General features: G+C 36.0%; 1 protein-coding gene across 1 annotated transcript in view; it reads right to left on the reverse strand.

Moving 5' to 3' along the window:
* LOC103732125 (olfactory receptor 12-like) overlaps positions 1–73 on the reverse strand; it is a 994-nt gene extending 921 nt beyond the window's left edge. The window contains 2 exon segments of the mRNA XM_029562292.1: position 1; positions 3–73. The exon segment at position 1 is cut by the window's left edge and continues 921 nt beyond it. Of these exon segments, the coding sequence (XP_029418152.1) occupies position 1; positions 3–73 (72 nt within the window).
* Between the last annotated feature and the right edge of the window lie 1,623 nt (positions 74–1,696).

Genomic DNA, 1,696 nt, shown 5'->3' on the forward strand with positions numbered 1-1,696 from the left:
GGGGGGGGGCTCTGAACCCCAGCAGGATGAACTCAGTCACCTCTGAGTAGTTCTTATCCAGCCCACTCTTCATAGATGGTGTCTTTGTAGAACTGGAGGGATGCTAAGGATGAAACGCATGAGTGATCAGAATATTGTTTTAGTAAAAGCAACTGGATGGACAGCATGGAAAATAAAGTAGTTTATTATATTGCCCAACTTTTTAATAGGGAACATACAGAATGTAGCATTATTTTCCCGTTTCTTTAACTAATAAAAAGTTAATTTAGGTTGCTAAATCTTTTCTGATTAGTTTATCTGTAAGTAGTGCAGATTAGGGAAATGGAGAATTGCAGAATGGAGGACTTTGCTTTTAGATCTTCCTATGTTTTATCATCAGTTTATTGCCATTGGAATTTGCCTCCCTAGAGGAATACATTACTCATGACATTACAGTCAGTTTCTGAATGTGTAATTCACTGAAAATACAGTTCAGAATTTTAGGATGAGGACGCTGAATTCAATTGATCTGCTTATTTTATTTTAATGTATATTCAAACATCATATTACTATAGAAAAAGAAGCATATATCATTATCTGACTTTCACATTTATGACCGAAGTTGTTAGATATAAAAGCTTCACTCTGTGTGCACTAACCTCACATCAGTAATTTTTTTCATTATTTTTCCCCTCTGAGAACTTAGTGACACAATTAATCTGCTAAGAAAGGCAGATGTCTTTATGTTTTCCCCTGTGTTTTCAAACCCTCTCTTCCCTTCCATCTGCCTTCCTGTGTCCTTCTCTCCTCTTCCTCTTTCTCCCCTCCTTCCTTCTATCTTATTTATATATAAACGAAAGTGGACAGTTCTAAAACTTTGGGCAAAGGTATTTATTTTCAGCAGTATGTTTAATTTTTAAGTAAATACAAAATAAGGTCACGTGAGTCAAAATACAAGGTACATAGGACAATTTGAAGATGACTACAAATAAATTAAAAAAAGAAATATCAGCTCTTTCTCACCCAGCAGTAATCAGCTGCCAATAATTCTTTGACTAAATTTTGTGCTCGGTTTTTGTCTGCTTGAGTTTGCACAGGTCTTGTGCATGCTGACACCATTGCTGTAGGTTCATATGAGTAAGGTCCCAGGAGCTTGTAGGACTCTATTTCCATAGGTCATGCACTTCCTCCCTGAATCTTACAATCTTTCTAAATGGTCCCTGAGCCCTGGGTGAGTAGAGCTTACTATCAGAGTCCTGTTCAAGGATCTTCTTAAAGGGAAGGATTCTAAATAGGCTGACTAGGCCCCAGTGGATAAACGTACTGGGGGATGTCTGGGGACACTACCTTGACAGGATAGGTCTTAGCACAAATGACAGATTATATGAATTCTAGGGGATCTATGGGAGGGGGGGCAATAGGGAAGGAGGTATAAAGATGATTAAAATGTTCTGTATGAAATAGACAATTCATTAAAAATTTGTGAAAAAAGGAATATATATTAAACACGATTGAACTATACTTATTTAATCATATATTATTATGACTAAGGAATATTCTTAAGAGTAATATAATGGAAGGATAAAGAAAGGAAAATACTTTTATCATAAATGAACTAGGAAGCTCAGGCACTGAAATCCAGATTTAAGTGACATTTTGAATTAGGAGATTGAGCATCATAACATCATTCAGTAATCAATCACATGATGGAAAAGAG

This window comes from Nannospalax galili, unplaced genomic scaffold (assembly GCF_000622305.1).
Source record: "Nannospalax galili isolate Female #2095 unplaced genomic scaffold, S.galili_v1.0 scaffold2535, whole genome shotgun sequence".
NCBI lineage: Eukaryota > Metazoa > Chordata > Mammalia > Rodentia > Spalacidae > Nannospalax > Nannospalax galili.